The sequence below is a fragment of the Dermacentor andersoni genome, chromosome 5 (assembly GCF_023375885.2).
Source record: "Dermacentor andersoni chromosome 5, qqDerAnde1_hic_scaffold, whole genome shotgun sequence".
NCBI lineage: Eukaryota > Metazoa > Arthropoda > Arachnida > Ixodida > Ixodidae > Dermacentor > Dermacentor andersoni.
The window spans coordinates 194,657,693-194,685,207 of record NC_092818.1 but is presented as its reverse complement, the minus strand read 5'-3'; the positions used below and the strand labels follow the sequence as shown (position 1 = coordinate 194,685,207).

Below are 27,515 nucleotides of genomic sequence, written 5' to 3'. Positions count from 1 at the left end.
GGATTACGTATAATTCTATTACAACTCCTTTTTTTTCCTTTTCGCACAATAGGTGTTTCAGCCCGCTTCGTGCAGAGGTGAAACCCCCGGGTGGCTGTTTTCTGAAACCGTCGCAGACGTTTTCTAGTCCACCAAGTAATATTTGTCTGAACAGTACAGAGGCCAAAGGCGTTGTCAACTATTTCTCTCATAGGATTCCACAAATCCGGCCTTCTGAAGCAAGCTTTAGGACAGAAAGTTACATTACGGAAGGTCGAGTTTTTTATGATCACGCGTAAGCTTAATTTTCACTTACTCCGTATCGTTTCCATTAAAATTTATTGCAGGGCTCTCACCCAATGAGTGCGTCATACCAACTATGGATCATACCCAATGTAATTAATTGCATCAATAAAGGAACCAAAAAAAAATATTTTAGAGGTGAAATTAAAGGTTGCCAAAGTTATAATTCCATTTATTTCTTTTCATTTCATTTATTGATACTGCTAGCACAATGTCAAGCCATTAAAGAAACATGGAATGGGCGAGCGTATCAAAGGGCGTTATGTAATACAAAAAGAAACGAAATAAAAGAAATCATGTCGGGAGAGTAACACTGACGCGATCGTGGAATTCTTGTGCACTGAGGACATGATGATGTTATTGGTTCGGTTCATGACGCCATACGTAGTTTCTAGCCAGGAAAAAACACCTTCCGATAGTGGGTATGGATGTACCACAGGTTCCGATGTCATCAACATACGTCTCTTATGTAAATCGCAAGAACTACAGCAGCAGCAGCAGCAGAACATCACTGCTGCACCTAAAGGGATGCCGGATAACGTCCATTTGTCGTCCCAGTTTCAACTGCTTGTCTTGTCACGTCGCGGCTTGGTGCTTTAGTCGACAAGGAAGGGAACGTCAAGCGAAGCGGGACAAAGTGCAATTTTGGAAATTCCAATAGCAATAACACAACTTCATTGTTATAATATTATTAATGTCGTTATTCAAAATTTATTTTACACATTTCTTACGTCTACCTTTTATTTTACGTATCTTTAACATTAAGTTCAGGCAACTATTCCTTTCTATGCGAGGCTGACTAACTTATTATACACTACTTAATTTCATTTAGTTTCGCTTTCTTTCTTATCCTCGGTTAATTTTATTTTTAAATCATTTTACCACCCGGTTCGTGGCCTATCCCCCACAGTGGGTTTGTGCCATTGAATAAGGTATCACCATCATCATAAAAGTGCGTGTCACAGTTGGCAGGAAAGCAACTAGACCCAGACCTACTTGCCATCATGCGCGCAGTACTTCAGGTTGCAGGTACGATCGCATTTTTTAAGATCTCTTTTACGGTCTATAATAAACATGACCACAACCTGCTGGTTGAAACGAAAAGTTAAACGGATTTGCGTCATACACCACCGTCACAATGTGTGTAAGCAATCACCCAGCATTGCCGCGCTAGGCTTTATTGTTTTTTTCGTGGGGTTGTGACTAACGAAAAATCGAGCCCCTCGTATCACCTTATTCATGCGTACTAGAAGCATGTTGCAAGGGAAAAAATACGACAACGACTTTACTGACGTCTTCTCTATCTGGAGCTGGTCCGCAGGGTGCTTTGCTTTGCTAGATGGGGTCGGGGTCGCAGTCTTGTTGGAGTGGTTTTGTTGTTATTGTGCCCAAATGAAGACCGGTGGGGTGGAAAGCCTGTGACATTGCTGAAGGGCTAGTTGACGACTGAATGTGGGCCGAGTGGGACACAGAGGAAAGTGGTTCGCGGAACGTCGCCCTGCGAGGGGGGAGCTTGCGCAACTGGCCGGTTGGCTCGCAACAGCTAGGTTTTCGGCGAGTGGAACGGGGCTAGCAGATGCTGGACCATCGGCACATCGTCTGAGGGGGGGAGGTTCCATCAGTAGATAGGAATCTTGTGACGTTAGCCGGCAGGTTCGTGGACAGCTGAGGTTTGGAAGAACTGGACGTGCAACTTGTTGGCTGGATTTTCATGCAACTGCATTCTTTCCAAAAAGTGGAAAAAACGTTTGCCCTTCTGAAACACAATCTCTGCAAATGACTTGCCATTGCCGCAACGCCCTGAAAAATCGGATGAAGACCATCAACTGTGAGAACGCGCGTAGAGGACAAGCAGTCGTAGCCGATGAAGTAAACGATGAACTACACGACACTCCTAGTTAGCGTCCAGTTTTTCCGAAAAATAGTATTTTATGCAACGCATTTTCAACTTATGCGATTGCTTTATTTGGTTCCAAATAGGCCCAGCCATTGCCTTTTAAGGAGGACACTTATGCGCTTCACAGATATCTGAAAGAGAGAGTAAATTGAGTCTTCCTCTGTTTTGTCTGTTTGTCTCGCAGAGCACCAGCACAGTTGTATACAGTTTGGCAATGGCATGCATGAACGCTGTCCTATACATAGAAATTGTCTCTTGACGTTAATCACATCTGTTTTAGTGTACCTTCAAATACGGGACCTAATTTGCTGTTTGTTGTTGTTTCGTTCTGAAATCTAAAGCGTGAGGGCACGGAAAGCGCCTGCTCTAAGCTCACAATGTATCTCAAATGAACAGGACGTGACGGTTATGTTGGATTGCTTTACACAGGCTACAGATGCTTCGTGTGTATGCACAGAAGAATGGCTCATTTCGTGGTGGAGATTGTTGCTCGAAGCAAAAGTGCGGTCGAAACTACGGGACCTGGTGCAAGCTTTCTCAGTGATCCTCGCGTCAACGCGCTCCTTTACATAGCAATGACAGCATCTAAGCCACCGCTTACCGACTGTCCAAGCAAAATCAAACACAATGTCCTGTCTGCTGGTCCGCATTTAGTGCCATGTTCGAGACCTTTAAATAAACCTAGTAATTACAAAGTTGCCAGAAAAGAAAAAGGGTGTTTCCCGCCAACATGACTAGTTTTTGTTCTGCTGCGTCTAGTCTTTTCATTTCAGTTGTGGTCATTGCCTATCCCTTGCAGTTTGGGGGGCGATACGGACAGGCCGCCATTGGAATATGAACCTGGCAACGTTTAACGTTAGAACGTTATCTAGTGAGGCGAGTCTAGCAGTGCTATTGGAGGAATTAGAGGGCAGTAAATGGGATATAATAGGGCTCAGTGAAGTTAGGAGGCCAAAAGAAGCATATACAGTGCTAAAAAGCGGGCACGTCCTGTGCTACCGGGGATTAACAGAGAGACGAGAACTAGGAGTCGGATTCCTTATTAATAAGAACATAGCTGGTAACATACAGGAATTCTATAGCATTAACGAGAGGGTGGCATGTCTTGTTGTGAAACTTAATATGAGGTACAAAATGAAGGTTGTACAGGTCTACGCCCCTACATCTAGTCATGATGACCAGGAAGTCGAAAGCTTCTATGAAGACGTGGAATCGGCGATGGGTAAAGTCAAAACAAAATACAGTATACTGATGGGCGATTTCAATGCCAGGGTAGGCAAGAAGCAGGCCGGAGACAAGTCAGTGGGGGAATATGGCATAGGCTCTAGGAATAGCAGAGGAGAGTTATTAGTAGAGTTTGCAGAACAGAATAATATGCGGATAATGAATACCTTTTTCCGCAAGCGGGTTGGCCGAAAGTGGACGTGGAGGAGCCCGAATGGTGAGACTAGAAATGAAATCGACTTCATACTCTGCGCGAACCCTGGCATCATACAAGATGTGGACGTGCTCGGCAAGGTGCGCTGCAGTGACCATAGGAGGGTAAGAACTCGAATTATCCTAGGCTTGAGGAGGGAACTGAAGAAACTGGCACATAACAAGCCGATCAATGAGTTAGCGGTAAGAGGGAAACTAGAGGAATTCCGGATCAAGCTACAGAACAGGTATTCGGCTTTAACCCAGGAAGAGGACCATAGTGTTGAAGCAATGAACCACAATCTTATGGGGATCATTAAGGAGTGCGCAATAGAAGTCGGTGGTAACGCCGTTAAACAGGAAACCAGTAAGCTATCACAGGAGACGAAAGATCTGATCAAGAAACGCCAATGTATGAAAGCCTCTAACCCTACAGCTAGAATAGAACTGGCAGAACTTTCTAAGTTAATCAACAAGCGTAAGACAGCGGACATAAGGAACTATAATATGGATAGAGTTGAACAGGCTCTCAGAAACGGAGGAAGCCTAAAAGCAGTGAAGAAGAAACTAGGAATAGGCAAGAATCAGATATGTGCGTTAAGAGACAAAGCCGGCAATATCGTTACTAATATGGATGAGATAGTTCAAGTGGCTGAAGAGTTTTATAGAGATTTATACAGTACCAGTACCAGTAACACCCACTACAATAAGGTGAGAGAGAATAGGCTAGAGGAACTTGAAATCCCACAAGTAACACCGGAAGAGGTAAAGAACGCCTTGGGAGCTATGCAAAGGGGGAAGGCAGCTGGGGAGGATCAGGTAACAGCAGATTTGTTGAAGGATGGTGGGAACACTGTCCTAGAAAGATTGGCCGCCCTATATACACAATGCCTCATGACCTCGAACGTACCGGAATCTTGGAAGAACGCTAACATAATCCTAATCCATAAGAAAGGGGACGCCAAAGACTTGAAAAATTATAGACCGATCAGCTTACTGTCCGTTGCCTACAAAGTATTTACTAAGGTAAGCGCAAATAGAATCAGGAATACCTTAGATTTCTGTCAACCAAAGGACCAGGCAGGATTCCGTAAAGGCTACTCAACAATAGACCATATTCACACTATCAATCAGGCGATAGAGAAATGTGCGGAATATAACCAACCCTTATATATAGCCTTTATTGATTACGAAAAAGCATTTGATTCAGTCGAAACCTCAGCAGTCATGAAGGCACTACGGAATCAGGGTGTAGATGAGCCATATGTAAAGATACTGGAAGATATCTATAGCGGTTCCACAGCCACCGTAATCCTCCACAAAGAAAGCAACAAAATCCCAATAAAGAAAGGCGTCAGACAGGGAGATACGATATCTCCAATGCTATTCACAGCATGTTTACAGGAGGTATTCAGAGACCAGGAGTGGGAAGAATTGGGGATAAAAGTTGATGGAGAATACCGTAGCAACTTGCGATTCGCTGATGATATTGCCTTGCTTAGTAACTCAGGAGACCAATTGCAATGCATGCTCACTGACCTGGAGAGGGAAAGCAGAAGGGTGGGTCTGAAAATTAATCTACAGAAAACTAAAGTAATGTTTAACAGTCTCGGGAGAGAACAGCAGTTTACGATAGGTAGCGAGGCACTGGAAGTGGTAAGGGAATACATCTACTTAGGGCAGGTAGTGACCACGGATCCAGATCATGAGACTGAAATAACCAGAAGAATAAGAATGGGCTGGGGTGCGTTTGGCAGGCATTCTCAAATCATGAACAGCAGGTTGCCACTATCCCTCAAGAGGAAAGTGTATAACAGCTGTGTCTTACCAGTACTCACCTACGGAGCAGAAACCTGGAGGCTTACGAAAAGGGTTCTGCTGAAATTGAGGACGACGCAGCGAGCTATGGAAAGAAGAATGATAGGTGTAACGTTGAGGGATAAGAAAAGAGCAGATTGGGCGAGGGGACAAACGCGGGTAAATGACATCTTAGTTGAAATCAAGAAAAAGAAATGGGCATGGGCCGGACATGTAATGAGGAGAGAAGATAACCGATGGTCATTAAGGGTTACGGACTGGATTCCAAGGGAAGGGAAGCGTAGTAGGGGGCGGCAGAAAGTTAGGTGGGCGGATGACATTAAGACGTTTGCAGGGACAACATGGCCACAATTAGTACATGACCGGGGTAGTTGGAGAAGTATGGGAGAGGCCTTTGCCCTGCAGTGGGCGTAACTAGGCTGATGATGATGACTTCGTACCAGACTGCTTTTTTTAAATTATTCCATGTCCTCTGCATAATTGATTATTGAAAAGCGAAGTTAATTGGCTCTGTAACAGTAAGTCGCGATAAACTGACAATTAATTTAGTACATCTATACACCTTCCACAACATTACCTGTCAACTTCATTCGGCACTGGGATGGGATGACCGACAAGATAGTTCTCTGAAGTTACTTGGTGTATTCCTCGTCCGTCGATACCTTGAGAACAAATATCCAAACATTTACCGTTGCCACGACGTTAAATTTAGGGAGGCAGTTATACCAACATCTGATAAAATATTTTGCTTAACTGTACGTTTTCCCTGTTCAGAAAGAAAGCTGTAGTTTATCAAAAAAATGCAGAGAGGTCGGTCTATAGCGCATTCGTCTAGCCAGACATTCTTCACTGGCGGAAAGGGAAAAGAGATGAAAGACATTACATGTAACGAAGAGGAAATTGTGCAGAGGCGCAGTATATGCTCGTACATGACAAGCGGACCTATTAAAAGCAAAGAGTCCGCTTAAGAAAAAAAACGAGATGTGGTCTGAATTGCTAGAAACTACATTTACAATCCAGTCGTGCTGAGAATTGTTTTTAAATGTATGTATGTATGTATGTATGTATGTATGTATGTATGTATGTATGTATGTATGTATGTATGTATGTATGTATGTATGTATGTATGTATGTATGTATGTATGTATGTATGTATTCGTCTTATTCATTCATTTGGTTTACAGCACGGAAAGCCGACAAAAGGAATACGTTAGACACTTTTCGAGCCGGAATAGCGATGCTTTAGTACGGCCTCCCGTGTGGAAGACGCTTTAGTCCTGTTGGCGTTCCGTTGCAAACATTGTATCCGCCATTATTGGAGCAGTCGCCCTCTGCGCTTATCGGACAAGCAACCGCATGCCGGTCAGAGACAAGCTGCGCTGAAGCGCGTTGCTAGCCACTTGAGAGTCACGTGCTATGGTCTCGATGAAACCGCACTGCTCTCTGTCGCAACCACAGAGACTCGGTCGCTACCCGTCATGACAGTTCTTGTTGACTAGAGAGAAAAAAAAAGTTTTTGAAGGTAATGTTAGCCGTTCTCAAGTTGTCTCGAGCGTGATCTGGCACACGCAACTTCAGTGCTATCTGAAAATAAATAAATAAATAAAACATAACCTGTGTGGTATCGCGTGCTTTTTGAAATTCACTGTCTCAAATATGTGGTCATTTAGCGGTGTTTCCGTTGAATGCGTTTGCATAATTCCTATGGATCAAGAGAAGAGCCAGTGCTAAATGGAGTGAGTTAGTAGCTCTGGGAATAACACAAATACGTTTACTTCCGGCACTGACGTGTTCAAGATATTTATTTCATCATCATCATCATCAGCCTAGTTACGCCCACTGCAGGGCAAAGGCCTCTCCCATACTTCTCCAACTACCCCGGTCATGTGCTAATTGTGGCCATGTTGTCCCTGCAAACGTCTTAATGTCATCCGCCCACCTAACTTTCTGCCGCCCCCTACTACGCTTCCCTTCCCTTGGAATCCACTCCGTAACCCTTAATGACCATCGGTTATCTTCCCTCCTCATTACATGTCCGGCCCATGCATGCCCATTTCTTTGTCTTGATTTCAACTAAGATGTCATTTACCCGCGTTTGTTCCCTCACCCAATCTGCTCTTTTCTTATCCCTTAACGTTACACCTATCATTCTTTTTCCATAGCTCGTTGCGTCGTCCTCAATTTCAGCAGAACCCTTTTCGTAAGCCTCTAGGTTTCTGCCCCGTAGGTGAGTACTGGCAAGACACAGCTGTTATACGCTTTTCTTTTGAGAGATAATGGCAACCTGCTGTTCATGATCTGATAATGCTTGCCAAACGCACCCCAGCCCATTCTTATTCTTCTGATTATTTCAATCTCATGATCCGGATCCGCGGTCACTACCGGCCCTAAGTAGGTATTCCCTTACGACTTCCAGTGCCTCGCTACCTATCGTAAACTGCTGTTCTCTTCCGAGACTGTTAAACATTACTTTAATTTTCTGCAGATTAATTTTTAGACCCACACTTCTGCTTTGCCTCTCCATGTCAGTGAGCATGCATTGCAATTGGTCTCCTGAGTTACTAAGCAAGGCAATATCATCGGCGAATCGCAAGTTACCAAAGTATTCTCCATTAACTCTTATCCCCAATCCTTCCCAATCAAGGTCCCTGAATACCTCCTGTAAACACGCTTTGAATAGCATTGGAGAGATCGTACCTCCCTGCCTGACGCCCTTCTTTATTGGAATTTTGTTGCTTTCTTTATGGAGGACTACGGTGGCTGTGGAGCCGCTATAGATGTCTTTTAGTATTTTTACATACGGCTCGTCTACACCCTGATTCCGTAATGCCTCCAAGACTGCTGAGGTTTTGACTGAATCAAACGCTTTCTCGTAATCAATGAACACCCGCCGTGGTTGCTCAGTGGCTATGGTGTTAGGCTGCTGAGCACGAGGTCGCGGGATCGAACCCCGGCCATGGCGGCCGCATTTCGACGGGGGCGAAATGCGAAAACACCCGTGTACTTAGATTTAGGTGCACGTTAAAGAACCCCTGGTGGTCGAAATTTCCGGAGTCCCCCACTACGGCGTGCCTCATAATCAGAAAGTGGTTTTGGCACGTAAAACCCCACAATTAATTAGTAATCAATGAACGCTATATATAAGGGTTGGTTATATTCCGCTCATTTCTCTATCACCTGATTGATAGTGTGAATACGGTCTATTGCTGAGTAACCTTTACGAAATCCTGCCTGGTCCTTTGGTTGACAGAAATCTAAGGTATTCCTGATTCTATTTGCGATTACCTTAGTAAATACATTGTAGGCAACGGACAGTAAGCTGATCGGTCTACAATTTTTCAAGTCCTTGGCGTCCCCTTTCTTATGGATTAGGATTATGTTAGCGTTCTTCCAAGATTCCGGTACGTTCGAGGTCATGAGGCATTGTGTATATAGGGCGGCCAATCTTTCTAGGACAGTGTTCCCACCATCCTTCAACAAATCTGCTGTTACCTGATCCTCCCCAGCTGCCTTCCCCCTTTGCATAGCTCCCAAGGCGTTCTTTACCTCTTCCGGTGTTACTCGTGGGATTTCAAGTTCCTCTAGTTTATTCTCTCTCACCTTATCGTCGTGGGTGTTACTTGTACTGTATAAATCTCTATAAAACTCTTCAGCCACTTGAACTATCTCATCCATATTAGTAACGATATTGCCGGCTTTGTCTCTTAACGCACACATCTGATTCTTGCCTATTCCTAGTTTCTTCTTCACTGCTTTTAGGCTTCCTCCGTTCCTGAGAGCCTGTTCAATTCTATCCATATTATAGTTCCTTATGTCCGCTGTCTTACGCTTGTTGATTAACTTAGAAAGTTCTGCCAGTTCTATTCTAGCTGTAGGGTTAGAGGCTTTCATACATTGGCGTTTCTTGATCAGATCTTTCGTCTCCTGCGATAGCTTACTGGTTTCCTGTTTAACGGCGTTACCACCGACTTCTATTGCGCACTCCTTAATGATCCCCATAAGATTGTGGTTCATTGCTTCAACACTATGGTCCTCTTCCTGGGTTAAAGCCGAATACCTGTTCTGTAGCTTGATCCGGAATTCCTCTAGTTTCCCTCTTACCGCCAACTCATTGATTGGCTTCTTATGTACCAGTTTCTTCTCTTCCCTCCTCAAGTCAAGGCTAATTCGAGTTCTTACCATCCTATGGTCACTGCAGCGCACCTTGCCGAGCACGTCTACATCTTGTATGATGCCAGGGTTCGCGCAGAGTATGAAGTCGATTTCATTTCTAGTCTCACCATTCGGGCTCCTCCACGTCCACTTTCGGCCAACCCGCTTGCGGAAAAAGGTATTCATTATCCGCATATTATTCTGTTCTGCAAACTCTACTAATAACTCCCCTCTGCTATTCCTAGAGCCTATGCCATATTCTCCCACTGACTTGTCTCCGGCCTGCTTCTTGCCTACCCTGGCATTGAAATCGCCCATCAGTATACTGTATTTTGTTTTGACTTTACCCATCGCCGATTCCACGTCTTCATAGAAGCTTTCGACTTCCTGGTCATCATGACTAGATGTAGGGGCGTAGACCTGTACAACCTTTATTTTGTACCTCTTATTAAGTTTCACCACAAGACATGCCACCCTCTCGTTAATGCTATAGAATTCCTGTATGTTACCAGCTATCTTCTTATTAATCAGGAATCCGACTCCTAGTTCTCGTCTCTCTGCTAAGCCCCGGTAGCACAGGACGTGCCCGCTTTTTAGCACTGTATATGCTTCTTTTGGCCTCCTAACTTCACTGAGCCCTATTATATCCCATTTACTGCCCTCTAATTCCTCCAATAGCACTGCTAGACTCGCCTCACTAGATAACGTTCTAGCGTTAAACGTTGCCAGGTTCATATTCCAATGGCGGCCTGTCCGGTGAACGAGCTCGTGGCTGAGTGGTAGCGTCTCCGCCTCACATTTATTGAATAACATTTAAATAATTCATCGAAATAATTTGCATTAATGTCCATAGCGAGCCCAGGCCATTCATTGCAAATGACATAACGCTGCAAATAAGCAAAATATTATGGAACGCATGAGCGTACAGCTCTTTCAACTGGCTTAACTAAGCGCTTTACTAAAACAAAGCCCTGTGAGGGAATTTATCATTTTAAAGTGTGAGATGCTTCCCCTAGACGCAACAGAATGTTTTAGACAGAATCACAGACCACCCAAAGCGCGGCGCATCGTGTCGTTTTGTCCGTAACTTGGCACCTATTCGCTTCAGCAATCTTTTCGGCATCAGGCGCAGTTCACATCGCGTGCATTTTTGTTTGCTCATCGATGGAGAATTAGAACATGTATAGCTTGTTTCATTGAATGGTACGCGGCGCTTTGTCAAAAGCATTGACTTCAGTCCGAGCACATGGCGCCGTGTTGTGATCACGACTGCTTGTAAGCGAAGCTATGCTGGGTATGCCTTCTACTTTATCTACTGCTTAGACCTTTGTGTCCCTGTCGCAAACAATGGAGCCTTGCCAGCTGTCACTGTCATGAGAGACGTGTGCAAAAAAAAAAAAGTATGTGCACCACCGGGGCAGTATTCCTAAACTCGGACAACAATGGCTGTTTTGGCATTGGCTGTTACCAAGAATGGGGCGTTGTGAAGTCCCAAAGTTGCCTTATACCCTAACCCCCTTGTTACGTCCCTGTTAGCGGTCAGTTCATTCGATTGGCCGGCCAGCTACAGTGACTCCAAGGGAAATCATTATGCAGACATGGGGGAGTGGGGCTGGATGAATGGCGGATCGTACGCGGGCCCATTTTCTCCGTCCTGGTGAGGTGGCAAGAAGTAATGGAAGAGCTTAAAGCCCACAATTTGAGCGAGTAGAAGAGACCCTCAAAGAACAGCAAAGCTATATGTAAATGGGACGGAGATTATGGAAGCAGAAAGAATGCATATAATAAAAAAAAATCCCCTACGATTACGATACTCCCTGATGCTAATTTTGAACGCAGCTGTTTAGGCGTTTGGAATTCGCGATATACTGTGGCAAAGAAATTGAATCTGAAGGGCAGCGTCCTCTCGGCGGCAGCGCTGAGCCTCTGCTCGTCTAGCAGCCGCGGCAGACGAAGCACTTCCACGGATTGTGTCGCTCATTGTTCAGAAAGAACTAGCTGACACTATTTTGTATCCCCTTCAGTCACGAACTACGTTCTACTGTCGATAAATGTGGGAAATATGCATAATTTTATGCCAAGGTGCTGGAGGCTTCATAGAAAGTAAGTCAAGGTGGGATGAGAATAACTCTGCATTTTGTAGACAGCCACCATAACTACATAGTGATTAATTATTAATTTATTGTACAGTCAGTCATGCAGCGTTTCTTCATTAAAAATAATGAATCACCCGCTCGAATTACAAGCACAGGTTAATTATTGGGTGGAAGCATTGCAAGGAGGGAAAAAAATCTTTCGCAATTACTGCCAAAACGCTCCACTTCAAATGTCCCGTCAAACACGCTAGTGCCTTCACCAAAGCGGTCGTCTGAAGCAATAAAATTCACTCAGAAGTGAAATGGGTGTACTTTAGGGGAGCCGAATGTTCAATTTACTCAAAGCTTAATGCTCGTTGTCTATTCCTTGCAACCACTCCAAAGTAATGGCAAAAGTAATGGCTTTTTTCACTGGTCGATTCGGAGCAGGATTTCTCGCTCCGCGGCAACGAATCCGAATTTCACGGGTCGATCTGGAGCGGGTTCGCGCGTTCCACTGGTCGTTTGGGATCAACTCGCTCCGCGCCGGATCGCTCTCACTTCCTCCGCCGCCGAGGCGCGGATTCGGGCGGAAATAGCTCGCGTCACTTCCGTCTTCAAGCGAAATCGGTACCCGGTTGCTTCGCAAAATGGCCGCGTTTGGTGCTGCTGCAGAGCTCGCGTTTAGCGATGAGAGCTCGGACGACAGCGATTACGAAGTGACGCAGGTGCTGTGCGAAGCCTTCTATGCACGTTGCCCATGCACAATCCTTGCGGGCGCGACATGGAGTGATGGACTCTGTGACTGCCGCGGTCAAATTACGCACGGGGGACGGCGACTTTAGTTGCCGTGGAAACGTACAGAGTGGAAGTCGGGCATGGTTTCCGGAACCGGTTTGTGTCACGCGTACGCAGACTTCCCGTGTGGTCCTTCGTGGAGCGTTTTTGCGCTCCACTGGCCGATTCGGATTTGTGAAACCCGAGAGCTCGCTCGAGGATTTCGGCGGCCGCTACAGATCGACTTGTGAAAAACGCCATAAGTCCCGTGCACAAACGTGTACGCCGTGACTGCAGGGGGGTATTGTGGTTATATTGTCACGTGGTAGTAACAGGGAAGAACGATAGAGTGTCGAAACTGTGAGTTACAAATTGAGCTCTTTATTTGTCGAAATTGTGCCCGACAGAACAAGTAACACTCAAGCACAACGATAGCGACGAGCAGAGTCGACGATCGTCAAAAATGTGACCTGTGGGTTAAGCGCATCGGTTTTTATACATGACTCGTCGAAGATTCCAGTGTAATCACTAGTGCCAGCGTGGCTTCCAGAAAGTACTTTACTATTCACATCGTATATACAATCAGATTGCAATTACTGTGGCGCCATCTCTTAGTATCGCGCAGCACTCTGCTTTCCTCCTCACCATTTCGCTATACTCTCCTCCTCTGATTTCTGTCTCATGCTTTCACTGTAGCCTCCTTCTCCGCTGCGCTCCACGTCCGCTCTTTCATCCTTCGCTGTACTCGTTCGTTCGGTTACCAGCGAAGCCGAGGGACGCCAACGCTCAACGCAGGAACGGGCGCCTAAAAGCTGCGCTCTAAAACAGCAGGCTCAATCGTAGAAGTGACGCATGGTTGCGGAAAATTACGTGACTAATGAGCGGACTAGTCGTTGTTCGCTATGTATAAAACCCGTATGCATCTTAGCAAATAACTAGCATAGAAAGTTTGTGTAGCAGCAACTGTTTCGGCGTATGTTCATCACCAAAACCTTTACCGCAACACATACTATACATTCAGTGCAATGACGAAGTTGAATACCTGGTCAACATAGGGCTCGCTGCTAAGCAGAAAGTCGCGGGATCAAATCCCGGCCACGGTGACATTTCGATGGGGGCGAAATGCAAGAACACCCGTGTACTTAGATTTAGGTGCACGCTATATAACTGCAGGTGATCAAAATTAATCTGGAGTCCCTACTATGGCGTGCTCTATTATCAGATCGTTGTGTTGACACGTAAAAGCCCATAATTGTTTTAACATATGGCTGCAGCTCACGGCATAAAAGACAGTGTGAAACTGAGAGAGTACACAATAAATGGTTGCGCATCGTCACCTCGGCTATGTTCCCTCCGGACCAACCATCAGACGCTAAACGCTTTCAAATGATGAAAGTATAAGCGTCACAATTGAGGGAGAAGCTATATATCAGCCTCACAGATAAACTTCAGAAGGATCCGAGACACCTGTGCTCTAAAGGACTCTGTGGCTGTACTACATCATCTATGCTGGCCCGAGGGGAGCGCATGTGCGCTTCAGCTCATCACGTGTACTACGTACTTGCTGACTGAGTGTGCGCAAGGATTTGGAAACTGACCAAGCGTGTAGGTCAGGTGACAGAAGGAAGAAGATGGTCTCTACAGCTTACGGCGAATGGCCATTTGCGAAGACCACCATGGCGAGATGGCGCTGCTATATAACGCCGCGTGCGCGTCACGCCAACATAGATCTACATACACACGCACACAGATGTCGACGTCGCGTCGCGCTGTTATCCGCCTTTGAGCGACTCCAGTACAGTGTAACAAATAATGTTTCGCGTCGCTGTAGCAAAATGCACTCAACAGCGACAGAAATAGTCATGTCACGCGACGTCGTGCTGGCGCTCGAGCCGACGTTGTGCGTAACGATGTAGTAGTGCGTGAGTTTGCACGACGCTCATTTACTTGTAGCCTTGCATGGCTGGCGTGACGGGTGCAAGGTGCACCAAAATATCTGCAATGTTGTTTAAAAAGCCGCTGAAAATCCTGTGCATAGTTCTGAACACCAACACGTTTCGAGTGCGAACAGCTCTTATAGCAGCACCCTCATTGCGCGGAATGCCTTCGCGCCACAGAGCCCCCTCTGGAACTTTCCCTTTGCAATATACTCGAAAGCGTGCTGTGCAATCGAACGACTCCTTTAAAGAGAAATACCTTGCTGCTATGCCGGTAATGGAAGCATAGCACAGCCGGCTGCGTCTGATTAAATGTAGGCTTCCTTACTCTTCACTGGCGACGATCTCGTTCACTTTCGACAACGCGTTTTACGTGTCGGAACCACAACCCGATTATGAGGTAGGCCGTAGTGCGGGGCTCCGGATCAATTTTGACCACCTGGTTGTCTTTAAGGTGCACTCGTGCTGCACCGTACAAGGGAATGCGGCCACCGCGGCCTGTAATCGAACCCGCGTCCTCGAGCTCACCAGCGCAACGTCATAGTCACCGCGGCGGTAACTCGCTCGGTGCAAGGAATGTTCAAGTGGAATTCTAGGCTTTGTGTAGGGGAATGGAGGCTCTCTTCGCCGTCTTTTCAGGCATTGAAGTCCAATGGCGTGGTGCATTGTGACGTCTGTGAAAGCTCGAGAAGGGATCCTCCATTAGTACGTCGGAGAATAGTTCTGCCTGGGTAACTTCCCCCTAATTAGATAGAACTCCTCTTGGGTACACTAAAAAAAAATTTGTGAGTGACTCAGCAGCATGATTGACTTCTGATAATTTGGCAACAGCATCATTTATCACAATTCTTTAAATTGCACCTAATAGGACAAGCTAACAAAGCCAACATATTGCTTTACTGTGTGTACGTATTTGTTATTTCGGTAATACAAGTTTCGCAAAAGTTGCAGTCTGAAGACATCAGTGTGGCTTGAAGCCAATAAAAATGAATCATATATGTCGTATTTTAACCGCATGTGAGGTGCTGCCTAAGGGTTTAAAAGGCTTCCTTCTTCTGTCGAGTTGTAAATTTTTGTACAATATTTCCTGCTATTTTCACACACACACGCACGCACACACGCACGCGAGAGCGCGCACTCGTACGCACGCACGCACGTAAAGCCATAGTATCAAATTTATCGTAGTAAAACGCACTTCCTTTGCTGCGATGTGTTACCTATCTAAGAGGTTCAAGAGGGGGGAACTTTGGGCCAGTTGGTCCGACATGCTTAAAGAGGAAAAGAACCGCGACTTCAGACGGGACGTCCGTTCACTCCTTCACGTCCCGCCGGAAGTCGCGGTTCTTTTCCTCTTTAAACTATCTAAGGGGGCTCACATAGAATTATCGATTAACACGGTCCTTGATTAAAGGCTGCAAACTGGCCCTTTGTAGACGCAGTGTAGACTCTAAAAAAAGATTGTCCCATCATGGTCGTATCTTATCCCCAAGCGATAATCATAATCTGTCTTCCCTGCGTTTACTTTCTTGAAAATTCTGCGCTCGCTGCGTCCCTTTCAAAAATGCTATGTCAGTCTGATAACGGGCATGCCGTTTATGACCGATGGGACTATTCTAAGAGACCACCTAGTGGACATGTTCGTTTCTTCTGGTGCTGAAGTGCTGATTGGCTGTGGGCGTCTGTCTCCTTCTGGCGCGTACCCCAGCCCAGCAAATAAGAACTACAGCATCAGAGGAGGTGGACGTGTTCACTATGGGTGGACACTTGCGAAACAAACCCCGCTCGCCCTTGGAAGTACTGGGCGCACAGCGTCAAAGAAAGAAAAGACACGCAAGGCAAATGACGATTATTGTTTGGGGACAAGATAATCCCCAGAGGGTTCAAACTTTTCTTAGAGTATTTGATCGCATCCTACTGCCTATCCTCATCATCAGTCCTCATACCCCTTTTTTCTTTCCTTTCGGTCTGAGCAGAATAGCACGTTAGAGGACCTCAGGCCAACCTCTCTGCGCTTTCTCGAAGAAATTCTCCTCTTTCTGCCTCTTCGAGAAGCCAGGCATACGTACAGGCCTCTATGGGCGTGCACATAGTGAGCCTCGCCGGCACGTATAATGACGCATTGACAAATACAACGACGCATTGTACACGAGAAAAAAGTGTCTTCTTTCGCCATGCCTGTCGGCACTACGACATGAAACACAGGAGATCGCAGTTATCTCGATGGCTCAAAAACGTAAGGAATTAACTCGCCAAGTGAAAAGCCATCTTTTAGCATGTCTGTTGAGCAAAAGTGAGAGCTGATGGCCAGAGATGAGCCCAGGGACGCCGTAGCAGGCTACTGTCGCTGCATGAGTCGTAGTAATCATTGTCAAGCAGCGCACGGACCTTGTACCAATGTTATGGGCTTCGACTGGTGTGTTTCGAGCTACCATTAGGTTGAAGAGCGCGGCGGATGAATGGACGGCTGCTCCTTAAACGCTAATCGATAAACGACTCGTTCAACGCGGGGCCATCGTCATCAGCAGCCGAAGCCGTAAGAAGGCATGCAGGCCACATTCTCAGGCTTCTCAATATTCATAGCGTAAAGCACGAGGGCAACTACACGAGGAGCCGAGAAAAAAGGAAAAGAGCGACACAGCACCACACATGTTTTATGCGTTAATATCTCCCTCTGTCTTTTTGTTACTTTGTTTGTTTTTGTACATTTAACCCGGAAGACCACTTCTGTACGAAGCGCTTGGCCAGCAAGCTTGCAGTCCGGGGGTTCCCCACTAGTTTTCGCAACCAACGATTCTCTCAACACGAAACCGTTACTTTGCTACATGCTTTGAGCAAAGTCGTATAGAGAACATCCGGCGCCGTCCATTGTGCAGTACACTTCCATGTTTTGCATACCTTATCGCTCGTTCTCGGTACGCTGCCGGGGAAAGTGATCTGCGGTCAGGCGCCGTCACCGGCCTTTCCGCATTCCGCAGCGCAAAGCAGGCCAGCGCTGTATCTGTCGGCGCTCCGATAGCCGCAACTCTATCGGCGTCCGCCGAAGCTGCGTGGCGCGCCCGCCGCGCACGCATCGCGCCACTAGGCCGGCCGCCACTTATCTGCGACGTCGACTGTGTCAGTGAGCAGCTGCTTGCCGACAGCCATGGCGCCGGTTCAGCCGAAGGGTGAGTGGCTGGTCACAGGATCTACGCCTCCGCTTGTAGGTTCCTGCCGCCGTGCATATAGCGACTGAGAACACCTGGAGCCCGGAATTTCCCCGCTCACGCCTACGATTGTTTCCCTGGGTGCGCGAGGTCTTGCTTGTCTTCACGCGGCAGTGCGCGTGACAGTTGACGCGGGCAGTAATACACGCTCGCGGAAACGGCACCAGTAGCGATTGGGCGTGCTTCTTGCGGGGCGAATTGCGCACAGCTTGCATGGCATGCTGTCTGGATAAACGAAAATTCGCGTTTCTCTTCTGGGACGTTTCGCGCAAAAATTATTTGCATTCGATGGTTGCAGAGGGTCTGCAAAGAGCAGCAGAAAATAAATGAAATGTGATCGACCATGTTCGTAACAAGAAATGTAGCACAGAATTACGAAGTTGGTAGTTGTCGTTTGACATTACATTAAGATCAGGTCGGAGCAGTGGTGGGTGCGACCTTCTTTAGACAATCGAGCAGCGGAGCTATCAGAGCGTTGGAAGATTAGCGTGCGTTCGCCTCGGCTGCCCTTTTCGCTACGTAGGATACGATTCTGTTCACTTGACAATGCATGCCTGACGGAAAAACCAGGACAAGCTACGCGGGAAAGAAAAGGGGGTGGAGGCGCACAACTGGAGTGCATAGTGCGTGCTCCTCAGGAAGAACTAAAACTTATGGTAGTACATTGTAATGGTTTCTACCGCGTTGCGACTTGGTTTGCAGTGACGTGGTGCCGTCTTAAAACTGGAGCCAGGGAAAGCCTGCTCGAGCCGAACGCTCAGCGGCTGCTCCCAGTGCAATCGCAGAAGTCGCGTGACCGCAGTTCTGTCAGATCTTGGTCGCGCTCCCGGCTTGAAAGTACGAGCGCCTCCGACCGCTCTACGGTAGAACGAACCAGACGAATGTTAGAAGTTAAACTGCCCCGCCAGAGCAATAGCGCTTGAATAATTCGAATGCACAACCACTTTCCGGCATTGTGCTCCTTCGTAATCGATCAGAATATCGGCGGCCCCCGATTTCTTTCTAAGCTACACTGCTTTCTTCATGTCACTTAACGTCACTCCTAAAATTTTCCGTTTTTTCGCTCGCTGCGCTGTTCTTAAATTCTTCTCAAGCTTCGTTGCTAGCCTCCGAGCTTCTGCTTCATATGTTAGTACCGGTAAAATGCAATGATTGCACACTTTTCTTTTCACTAATAGCGGAAAGCTGCCGATCATCGTTGGGTAATGCCTGCACGTGGTAATGCAGTCACGTTTACTAACACGTAAATGTTTCATATGTCTGCAGCGGTGCCGCACAAATGCGAATACCTCGGTACGATAACCGTGTACACGGACCTCGATACGCATGCACGAAAACGACTTTTGCAAAAGGACTTTTTTTTTTCGTTTTTTACGCGTAACCAATGCTTTCTCAATGTAGAGCCTAGAAGTTCGTGGCACATACCAATTCTGGGGGATTGGCCAGAAACGGCTAGTTCAGTATAAAATAGGAAAGAAAAAGGAAGTAAAACAAAATTTGAGATTTGGCAGACTAGAATCAAGATTTACGTAGGTTGTAGGTAATGATTTTATGAAAATGAAGAATTGGTGTCGAAGTATTGTCTTCGCTTTGTTTTCTTCGCTTGCCAAATGTGGCGACATCACGTCACGGGGCTGTGCCACATCAAATTAGATTGGCGAAATAGTGCCGATCATTCGTCTGTATAGCTGACATGGAACCTTGCACCGTTAAACATTCTGTACACATTTTTTCCCCCGCATTGTCGCAAATGAACCACAAAATATATTTAAAAATGTCGTGCAATACATTGCTGCTCTTAATATGGCTGCATTCAGGCGCAATTATCTTAGGACGAGAAATACTGTACTACTTTCTAGCTGTGTCCTTGAAACTTCCCTAACGTCTCGACTAATATACGCTTTATTCATTAGCGTACGAATATTTAAGCCAGAGATAAAGGATGAAAGCCATTACAAATAAGAGAAATATGCAGAATTTGACGAACTGGACTGTTCGGTGAAATTCCAGGCAGCAGGCTATATCTACAGATATAGGCGATCTGCGGGTATAAATTTTGTCCTTTAGGTAGTGTGATGTTCTAGCCTATTTACAGAAACTTGTAAATTAAATGGCTTAATATGCGTATTCATGCATCCCACTAACATTAAGCTTGACTCCTTACAATGATTACACTGATATCCGCATGTCCCTTAAGAAGAGCCACAGATTTTGGCGACTGAAGCCGCTGTGCCATGTACGACTGTCCATTTATTGCGATATCAATTGTGCTATGGAGTGCTAGAGCACTGCAAATGTGCGGAAACTTAAGATGCGCGCGCCGTCGCCGTCGTTTTACGCCGTGCTGCTTCGGGTGCAACGACGCATGCGTGGCCTGCCTTGCCGACTCAGCGGCTATGGCGACGTGGTTGAGCACAGCTCGCTCGCGGCTTCGATTCCGTGACTCGGCGGACACATTCCGATGGGGACCCAGTGCAAAAACGCGCTCGCGTAGCGTCGTTTGGGTGTGCGTGGTCAAAATTATTCCTTCCCCCCCCCCCCCCCCCCCCGCCACCCTCTCTACCACGGTGTCACTCGTGTTGCTCTGGAACGTTAACTCAACCAATCAATAATGACCTATTGCGTTTCAAAGAAATACCTTCGGTCAGGCTTTACGACTGACCCGAGTTAAGTCTCACCTGAGATTGTCGGTGCATGATTAACGTAGCGAAAAGGTAAAGGTTACGGTTTACAAGGGAAAGAAAGCAATACAACACACAGCTGAATATCCAGTGAACGTTCCCCGTGTCTTGAATAATGATTTCAGTTATAAGCCATATGTCGCCTTTTGTCTGTCCTGTCCAAGGCTGGTAAATTTCCGTAATCTTAGGCAACCTGAGTTGTAATGAGTGGTGAGCTCTGATATGCCCTCGCTTTTATTTTTTGCAAGATATGACGTACGTATAGGGTGCAATAAAAGATAAATATGAGGCAAAAGCAGCCCAGACTCATTCCGTTGCTTCTCATATCGAAGTCGATTATGTGCAAGTGTGGTTCGGTTTCTTAGAGCGCAACTTCGCAGCGACAATTTCGCGTGTTCGTGACGAATTGCGCCCCGACATGGGAAGGTTTTAAAATCCCCCACAGTTTCAGTTTATAGTGCGGCTTCAAGCGGCTGCTCTTGCGTGCGGAGTGCAGCCATATAACTGGGTCTCTGTTCCGTTTCTTAAAGCAGCACTGGGGCTGTACTGTATCGCATGTTATCGAAAAGTAGTTTTGATGTCGATCCCGTCCGATCTGTGCACTGGAGTCGACCGTCATTGCCTTCTTTTTGATACAGCTCTTGTCTCTTTTCATTACGACACAAAACGTATCTGTTTCCTCTCTCCAACACTCCTGAAACATTCGGTGACTTCGACCGTTTCACGGACACGTCGCGGTGCTCGGTAGCTCATAGTGGCTATGGCGTTGCGCAGCTATAAGCACAAGGTCGGGGGTTATATTTACCGCCGCGACGGCCGCATTTTAAGAATGCTAGTGTGATTAAATTTAGGTGCACGTTAACGAAGCCGAAATCCACCACTGCCGCGGAAAGAAAACTAGGCAAGTTGGTTTGTAGCTAGTAGCAAACGGTGTACTGAAAGCGAAGACGAAGGAAGGCGTAAACCCAACTCCCGCGCTTGTGCTGTCTACGCGTTCCTTCTTTTTCAGTGCGCTGTCTGTTGTTAACCATCCTCTAGTACACGACGGGCCTCAACCACTTTGGGATTTTGGCTCGTAAAACCCCAGAATTCAAGCTAATTTCAGTTTAACAGTTTCGCGGATGTTACTGTTTCAAACTCTCATCTTTCCTTGCCAATCCACATGGCCATCTAAGCATCATTATTGCATGTGCTTTCATCATAAAGTAAGTATTCATTCGAAGCACCCGAGTTGTACAGAGCGTTCGCGGCGTACACGAAGTAAAACAATCAAGAGCGGTGTGCCCCCACACGAACGGATTTCATTTTCTGCCGGTGAATTGTCGATTCAACGCGTATTTAGTGCTTTACGGCACAAAGTGCGAGAAAGCAATGCGAGGCCAAATAACAAAATAGTAGGTTGGTCGGCGCACAACCCGCAGATGCAAAAGATAGTGCATGAAAAACTCTGGCGCGCCTGACAAGGAATGCAGAACAGGCAGTAAGAAATCCAAACACAACTTTTGGGACACAATTTCTGACACAATTTCTGAAACTTGGCTTTCAGATGCAGATAATGATTTATTTGGCTTTCCCTCTTATGCTTCGGAGTATTGCTACCGCCCTCATCAAAGCTACGGAGGTGTCGCTGTTTTTATATCTTCAAATGTGCGTTACAAACGAAGACATGACATATCATTTTCAATGCCAAATTGTGAAGCTGTGTGGATCGAACTGGAAGATGCGAACCAGACAATTGTCGGTTGCCTGTATCGCTCACCTTCAACTTCCATATCTGCTTTTTGCAATGACCTGAACGCTATACTTGGTAACTTGTCTTCAGAAAAGAACAATGTTGTGCTTCTTGGTGACATTAACATCAATCTTCTGGATGACTGCAGCTCTGCTACTACTGCCTACACTAACTGCCTTCATGGATTTGGCTTCGAATCATTGGTTTCGCTTCCAACTAGATGTAATTTAGGGGCTTCGGCCACCTTAATAGATCACATATTTTCCAACCTTATGTGTCCTCCAGTTTGCGGTATACTTGAAATTAACATCACTGACCATTTTCCTGTCTTTTTTAAACTTCCTTATCAATTACATAAACCTTGTCATGAATTCTATAAAGCCGTGATTAATAAAGACGACTTCATCGCTCGCGTTGGTGAGCTAAATTGGTGTTCTGTGTTTTCAGAATCAAACGCTGAATTTGCATTTAATGACTTCTCGGAGAACATAAAGAAATGTATAGTTCATTCTACAAGCTTTGTAAAATGCAGAAGACATGTCCCAGCTTTACAGAACCCTTGGTTAACCAATGGTCTACTCACTAGCCTACGTAAAAAAGATAACCTGTACCGGAAAGTTAAACACCGCCCTTTTAACATTCGACTCAAAACTCGCTATAAGATCTATTGTAACCTGCTAAACCGGCTGCTCAGGGTGGCCAAAAGAAAATATTATGAATTAAGAATAGCTGAAGCCGGCGCAGATTCAAAACGGCAGTGGAATGTAATAAATTCCTTCTTGAAATCGAGGGTTCGACGGAAGCCCGTCTGGTCGGGATGAAGCATTGAAGAAATAAAACGAAGGACACCGACCAACATAGAAGTGCTAAAAAATGAAAAAAATCTAAAAGATGTTTCGGCTTCGCTACGGAAGCCTTGTTCACAATGGGATGACGGAAGGTTCATGGAAGCTTATGTATGCTTTAGAACTTCTAAATTCCTTCTTGAACCGAACCCATCGGGCTAAACCAATAAGCACACTTCATTCATCAGACGCCACGTATGAACAAGCAGATGAAATCGCGAACGCATTTAATGGGTCCTTTGTGACCATTCCTCTGATCATACCACTGATAATCAACTATCATTTCAGCGATGCTTACAATCATTGTACCTATTTCCAACTGGCCCAGATGAAATAATTAATATCATACAAAATTTAAAGGTTACAGGAGCAGGTCTGGACGAAATCGGTTCTATTAATATTAAATTAGTAGCTCATCTTATCGCTCGCCCGTTATCTCATGTTATCAATTTGATCTTTAGGACTGGAGTATTTCCTAGTCAACTAAAAAAAGCAAAAATTATTCCAGTATTTAAAAAGGGTGACCGCTCCTACATTTGTAATTATCGCCCTATTGCTATTCTTCCTTTCTGTAGCAAGATTATCGAAAAAGGTATTGAAAAACGCTTAACCAAATACTTCTCAAAATTTAACATTCTTTCGCCAAATCAATTTGGCTTCAGGGTAGGATCCTCGACTGATTGTGCTATACTTTCTTTCACGGATAAAATAAAAGGCGCTATAGATGCCGGTTTCTACGCAGGATCTATTTTTATAGACTTATCCAAAGCATTTGAATCAATAAACCACGTCATCTTACTTACTAAACTACGAGCAGTAGGCATCGATGGCCCAGCATTAGCACTTATAAAAAGTTACCTAACAGATAGACAACAAGCTGTGTATTTTAGTTCCTCACTTTCTAATTTCAGAATAACCAATAAAGGGGTCCCGCAGGGGTCTGTACTTGGCCCGCTACTATTCCTGCTTTATATAAATGATTTACCCGGTTGTTTAACAGAAACTGAGGCCTTTCTTTACGCCGATGACACTACATTACTTGCAACCGATCGTTCACTAACTTCCCTGACTACTAAGCTAAACACTGATCTGAAAAATATTTTAACGTGGTGCCAGGTTAACTCGCTAAGCATAAATCCTACCAAAACGTCTTTTATGCTTTTTCATTCGAATCACAGGACACCTAAACTCTCTTAACATCAGTGCAGTTAATGAATGCTCATTTCCTGCAATAATTCTTGACTCAAACTTAAAATTTACGAAGCATATCGCCTATTTGAAGCGCAAAATTTCTCCCGGTATTAGAATTTTACTTATATCTAGATATTATTTTAGCAAACCAACATTGCTGACCTTGTATTATTCTTTTATTCACAGCCATCTTAATTATTGCATTAGAGCATGGGGTAACACATATCCAACTCATATAGCACCACTACAGCATTTGCAGAATCAAGCCATCCGGATATTGTCACTCAGCTCATTCAACTGCAGTGCTTCTGATATGCTTTTCAACCACAGAATACTTTCAGTAAAAAATATTGTTAAATATAAGTTAGCCATAACGTTATTTAAGGTAATACGTAATCCTTCTCCAGTAAATGTATTTTCTGCGGCTACTTTGGTTAACTTGAACCGCACAAGGTTTGCAGCTAACAACAATTTCTTATTGCCACTAATACATACTAATTATGGAAAACAATCTGGATATTTCGCAGCATTATCCACTTGGAACAGCCTCCCATTAAATGTCAAGCACTCTTCGTCTTTGAGTTTCTTCAAGAAAACATTATTCACTTTTCTACTAGATAGCCAAAATAATCCATATATCTAAGCTATTCACTTCACTCCTGCTCATTTCCTTGCCGTTTTTTTTCTCTTTTTTCCTTAGTTATTTTTTTCTCTCATTTATAGCCTTGATAAGTATTTTGGTTTGTTCTGTTGCGAATGCCTTAAACTACTGTTTTAATTGTACGACTAGCTATTGACTTTATATTACTTTACAGTTTGTACATATACTTTGAATAATCTTCCTCATAGTGACTACTGTATTGCTGTTTTATGCCTTGTATTTCCTTTAATGTATATATTTTCTGACAGGAGATCCCCTTTCAGCCACATGCTCTGGGACCTCCTTCTGTATACTTATGTAAACATGTATGTCTCCTCCTTATTAAAGAAATAAACTGAAAACTGAAACAAAGTTTTCACGAGCAGTGAGGCCTCCGAACCAGTCTGTTGTCTAGCTGGGCGACCTTGTGGGGATGGTAACGTGCCGAAGGAATAGTTGTCATCTGTGAGCAAAGCGAAGCATCTTGAGCAGCCTCGAAGGTATAGAAGAGAAAAAAAAAACCAAATCGCGTGCTGTGTGCTTTTCAGCTGATGATCGCGCGCTTGCGTTTCCATTGTTGTTACAACTTCTGGAAAGCCGCGCGACACGTCGACACTTCGGTCTCTTGTCTTTTTTACAAGAGCGTCGTAGAAGCGTTCGCTTGAGAAATTGGACAAGGCCAGCCCAGCTATCTCGAACAAAATTAATTTTCAATGCCCGGATGTGCTGCTTGCTTTCGTGTTGGTGCTGACATCGTTTGTCAAATGTTCCTAAAGCAGTCCACATCTGCGGCCATGGCCATGAGCGCTACTGGCTAACACATCCAAAGCTGATCATGTACACATACGTGCATACACAAATATCCAAGAAAATGGACGAGAGAATGGTCGCCACAATTGCTGTAAAAATCCGCGCGCACAATGTGGAAGATGTGTCTTCGGCTCCCACCTGTGGCAAGTTATTTCTTCAAGTTGCATTTCTCTTAGTCATATTATTTCTACATTTCATTAAAACATAACGATTAATATCCCCTGTGCTTTCCCTGTTTTCATTCTGTTGCTTTACATGGTTATGAGTGAAAAAAATTGAGCCGCTTGGATCGCCTCATTCTTCCTGATGAAACTGCTGCACGAGTGACAAGATTTGCCATCTTGTCCTATTTCAGAGATCTTCAAGCACGCCTGAGACTTTAAAGCTCAGTCTGTTGAGGAGAACTTAAAATCTTAATTTTTAGGACTGGCGCAAATAAGCTTCCAAAGTTGCAAGTACGCTTCCTGGCTGAGTCAGTCGATCACACCACGTCATAAAACATATCGACAAAAGCTCTACAATACGACGGCAACTTGAAATGTGCTTTAAAAAAATAAACGCGGCAAACGAGAAACTGAGCGACTTGAGACAGTTTCGTTAATTAGGTCGTGCGAAGAGCATCTAAAAACATCCTGGTGTTAACATCGCCGAAAACGTAGAGGAGACACGAGACGAGAGGACGACACCACAAGCGCTGACTAAAACAAATCTAAAAATCTAAATCTCTAAGAACAGTCGCTAAATGCGCAGTTGTTGCCAGAGCACAACGCCGCCCCCTCCCTCCTTCCCATCACCCAACGGCCTTTCGCGCGGCGGAAAACGGCGCGTTTCCTCTCCGCTTTCTTCCTTCTCGTGCGCCAGATTGAGCCGCGATCATCGTGTTCCCTCGCGTGCTTTCCCTCGTGCATACAGCATATCGACGTGTGGCGACAGTGTTGTCGCGCTTGGACTTTATACGGAACATCACGGCGACGACAAAAAGATGCGCCTGGAATGTCCATATAATTGCTATCGCAATAAAACAAAAGGAAGACCGCACTACGAATGTACTCTGCAGACCAAATCACCACGTGAACCGGCAGCCTTGAAACAACCGTTATTGGGTCACTACGCCTAAAAAGAGACGCTGCTTATCACTTAACAACACCGACTGCATACTGACTCAATTTTCTTTAAGCTTTCCTATGTCGCCTGCTTCAACCATTTCCCTCGGGGTCATCTCGGCGCACCTGCGCGGAATTGAAGTCTGCTCAAAGCCCCTGTTCCTCAGACCGTTTGCAGTCCCGGCAATGTGTGCCTAAGTGCCTGGAGGCAGTAGTGACGTTATTGTTGGGCTCCCTGAGCCTTTCATTTAAACATCTGCCAGTTTGGCCCATGAAGGCATGGCCACAGGGCAAGGGAATCGGGTAGACCACCTTTTGTGTGCCTGGAACAAACTGCCGCTGGCGCCTGATAGTGCAGTTTCTATTCTGACTGTTTACTTATAGCATTTCATTAACCGCTTCCTGAGAGCTTTGCTTCACATAGATACCAACATGTGCGTTGAATCTGCATATTTTTTAATATTTAGCCTACTCTGTTCTTTGGCGACTGGGTATGCCCCACGTGACACAAAGGGTACACTTGCATTTACTTGTATTACATGTGTACTTACCGATCTGTCGCTTACTTCTTTCTGCCTAAAACTCCTCACCATTCCTCCATCAACAAACATCAAGCATCACCTTCGGCTTCTCGACATCGCTGCGTCGACGTATCATAGTGAATCCATATGAACTGCTATTTGCATTCCGAAGTAGTTTGTGAATGGTGTGCAGTGCATAAACGTCAACATTGCATGAAAATAGTTATGAATTGTGCAGTTCATAACCACAAACAAAGCAGAATATTAGACATTTTGGAGAATGGAAAGCGATAAAGAGAGTTGTACGTATATCATTTATTTGTATCGCATTTAATTAGCCGCTTCAGATTAGCTTCGCTTCACATGGACTGCAATATGTGCGTTGGATCTGCATAACTTTCTTTCTCTCTTTGACAAAGAGTCACACTTTCGTTT

General features: G+C 45.3%; 1 protein-coding gene across 3 annotated transcripts in view; it reads left to right on the top strand.

Moving 5' to 3' along the window:
* Positions 1–27,515, top strand: part of Cbs (Cystathionine beta-synthase) — an 81,878-nt gene that overhangs the window by 25,892 nt on the left and 28,471 nt on the right. For 2 of the 3 annotated variants that reach the window (XM_050179510.3, XM_050179508.3), the window contains exon 1: positions 17,412–17,518. The exons of the other annotated variant lie outside the window; for it this stretch is intronic. In XM_050179510.3, the coding sequence (XP_050035467.1) occupies positions 17,497–17,518 (22 nt within the window). In that variant the 5' untranslated portion in view covers positions 17,412–17,496. Of the gene's footprint in view, positions 1–17,411; positions 17,519–27,515 lie in introns of those variants that run through there. 3 annotated transcript variants of the gene reach the window in all.